Raw genomic sequence first — 2,500 nt, 5'->3', positions numbered from 1 at the left:
CAGCCCGGACATGTGGAGGGTTATGAGCACTTTGGAGCATCAACCTTTCCATTGCCTGCACTCGTATCTCGCCCTCCTGCCATACTTCCATTTGCAGTCGCCTCCATATTGATTTAAAGCTTCGGTTGGTGCTCAGCTTCGGTAGTAAGTCGCGCACACTCTGCTGAATTAACAAATGTAAATAACGATGGAGATATCTTTGGGCGTTTCGCAAACGACTGTTTGCAGCAAACGATAACGCCACAAAAAACGAACGAGTGTCGTTGAGTCAGACCGTGGGGAGCGACCCGACAGTGTACGTCGGGTCGCCTCAGCGGCGGGAGATCTTACTGTTTCTTCAGCGTCTCCACCGACTTCTGCTCCAGCTCCAGGCGGGCCGCCACCTGCTTCTTGATCTTGGCCTCCAACAGCTCGGCGCCCCTGGGGGACACACGGGGAGGAGGGGGGGGGGGTCATTCACTCACAGCCACACCCGCTGCTGCTCCACACGTCGACCAGAGGGAATCCATCACAGGAAGGGACGAGGTTCTACCGATGTGCTCAAACCTAAGCACCATTACTACCGTCTGTTTTCAAACCATTTAATTTTACCCAGACAGTTTGGCGTGTTCTTCTAACGTTATGTCTCGTCCATTATGAACCCATCTTACGTCTAACGATCCCTGGAAGGAGGGATTCTGCGTTCCTTCTCATGGGTTTCTTCCTTGACGATTTTACGTCAAGGCTACGGGAGGGTAAATGGATAGCATTCATCCAAAGCGCTTTACGATATCGCACATATTGTAAAGCATTCACCACGCAGGGCGACACCCAGCTCGTCAGGAGCAGTCAGGGTGAGGCGTCTCGCTCAGGGACACCTCGACACTCAGCTAGGGGGAGCCGGGGATCGAACCATCAGCCTTGCGGTTACTGGTCAACCCGCTCTACCTCCTGAGCTACTGTCGCAACCGGAGGGTCATCGTACTCGGCCTGTGAAGCCCGTTGCGGCCGTGACTGTGATGAAGAGGGTACAAACACTACCGACCTGACCAGAGCGAATGCGACGGACACGTGCAGGGGAGCCGATAGGAAGGAGCGAGAGGGATGTGTGGGCGGGACGGACCTGGAGGCCAGGATCTTGGAGGCCTTGAGGTCCGACACCACGTACAGGAAGTAGTAGCTGAGGAAGACCCGCCTCTGCACCAGCAGCACGGTGAAGCAGATGGCGTCCCACACGATGCCCGCCTCGCCCTCCGGGAGCTCACAGTCATCATCGGGCTCCGCTGGACGGGGGGAGAGGGGGGAGAGGGGGGAGAGGGGGAGGGGGGAGGGGGGGAGAGGGGGGGGGGGGGGGGAGGGGGGAGAGGGAGGGGAGGGGGGAGAGGGGGGAGGGGGGGGAGAGGGGGAGAGGGGGGGGAGAGACGGGGTGGAGAGAGGGGGGAGAGGGGGGAGAGGGGGGAGAGGGGGGAGAGAGGGGGGGGAGAGGGGGGGAGAGGGGGGAGGGGGGGAGATGGGGGGAAGAGACGGGGTGGAGAGAGGGGGGAGGCGGGGAGAGGGGGGAGGGGGGGAGAGAGGGGGAGGGGGGGAGAGGCGGGGGGAGAGGCGGGGGGGAGAGGGGGGAGAGGGGGAGTAGAGAGACAGCCGCGGGGAGAGACAGAGAGATGGATGAATGTAAGGATGGATGGATGGATGGATGGATGAATGAGCGATGTATGGATGAATGAATGAATGGATGGATGGATGGATGGATGGATGAATGGTGGAATGAATGGAGGGTGACAGACTCACGGACGTTGTAGCCCTTGATGGTACAGAACATGCTGAAGGCCTGGATGAGCCAGCAGCCGCGCCTCAACAGGCTGTCAAGGTAGGCACAGGAACCCAGCTGAGAGGGGGGGGGGAGAGGAGGGAGGAGGGGGGAGGGAGGGGAGAGGAGAGGAGAGGAGAGGAGAGGAGAGGAGAGGAGAGAAGATGAGAGAAAAGGAGATGAGAGGAGAGGAGAGGAGAGGAGAGGAGAGGAGAGGAGAGGAGAGGAGAGGAGAATAAAGATTTTTAAACAATGAATCCAGGACAGAAAGAAATTCAGTTTTGTTTGTCAATCCCGTGCCCTCAAGTGATCAGGACGAAACGAGCAAACCACACTCAAAAATATGCCTCTACTATCCCCCATGTCTGCCCCGGTGGCTGCGCGTGGGGCCTCAGCCCGTCACTCACAGACAGCAGGTTCTTCATGGCGATGACCAGGCAGGTGTAGCCGATGAGCCAGTCCCACAGCCGCAGCACGTGGCGAACAGGCTGCATGAGCAGGCTGCTCCCGAACAGCATGAAGTAGAAGCAGGCCACCAGGTAGCCCAGGCAGAAGACGCTGATGCGCGTGGTCCCGGTGATGAAGATCAGACACAGCACCAGCCAGAAGAAGTAGCTGAACATGAACACCTTGGCCATGTCCAGGTAGGACCTGGGGGCCGAGACGGGGGGGGGGGGGGGCTCATGGAGAGAGGAGAGGGGAGGAGATCGGTTC

General features: G+C 59.2%; 1 protein-coding gene across 1 annotated transcript in view; it reads right to left on the bottom strand.

Annotated features, from left to right (window-relative positions):
• Positions 1–2,500, bottom strand: part of LOC115541991 (piezo-type mechanosensitive ion channel component 2) — a 21,151-nt gene that overhangs the window by 18,297 nt on the left and 354 nt on the right. The window contains exons 2-5 of the mRNA XM_030354034.1: positions 2,194–2,437; positions 1,768–1,864; positions 1,103–1,262; positions 331–420 (exon numbers count right to left, since the gene is read on the bottom strand). Coding sequence (XP_030209894.1) covers positions 331–420; positions 1,103–1,262; positions 1,768–1,864; positions 2,194–2,437 — 591 coding nt within the window. The remainder of the gene's footprint in view (positions 1–330; positions 421–1,102; positions 1,263–1,767; positions 1,865–2,193; positions 2,438–2,500) is intronic.

Source organism: Gadus morhua, chromosome 1 (assembly GCF_902167405.1).
Source record: "Gadus morhua chromosome 1, gadMor3.0, whole genome shotgun sequence".
NCBI lineage: Eukaryota > Metazoa > Chordata > Actinopteri > Gadiformes > Gadidae > Gadus > Gadus morhua.
Note: the sequence above shows the minus strand (reverse complement) of the source record. Positions and strands in the feature narration are given on the sequence as shown.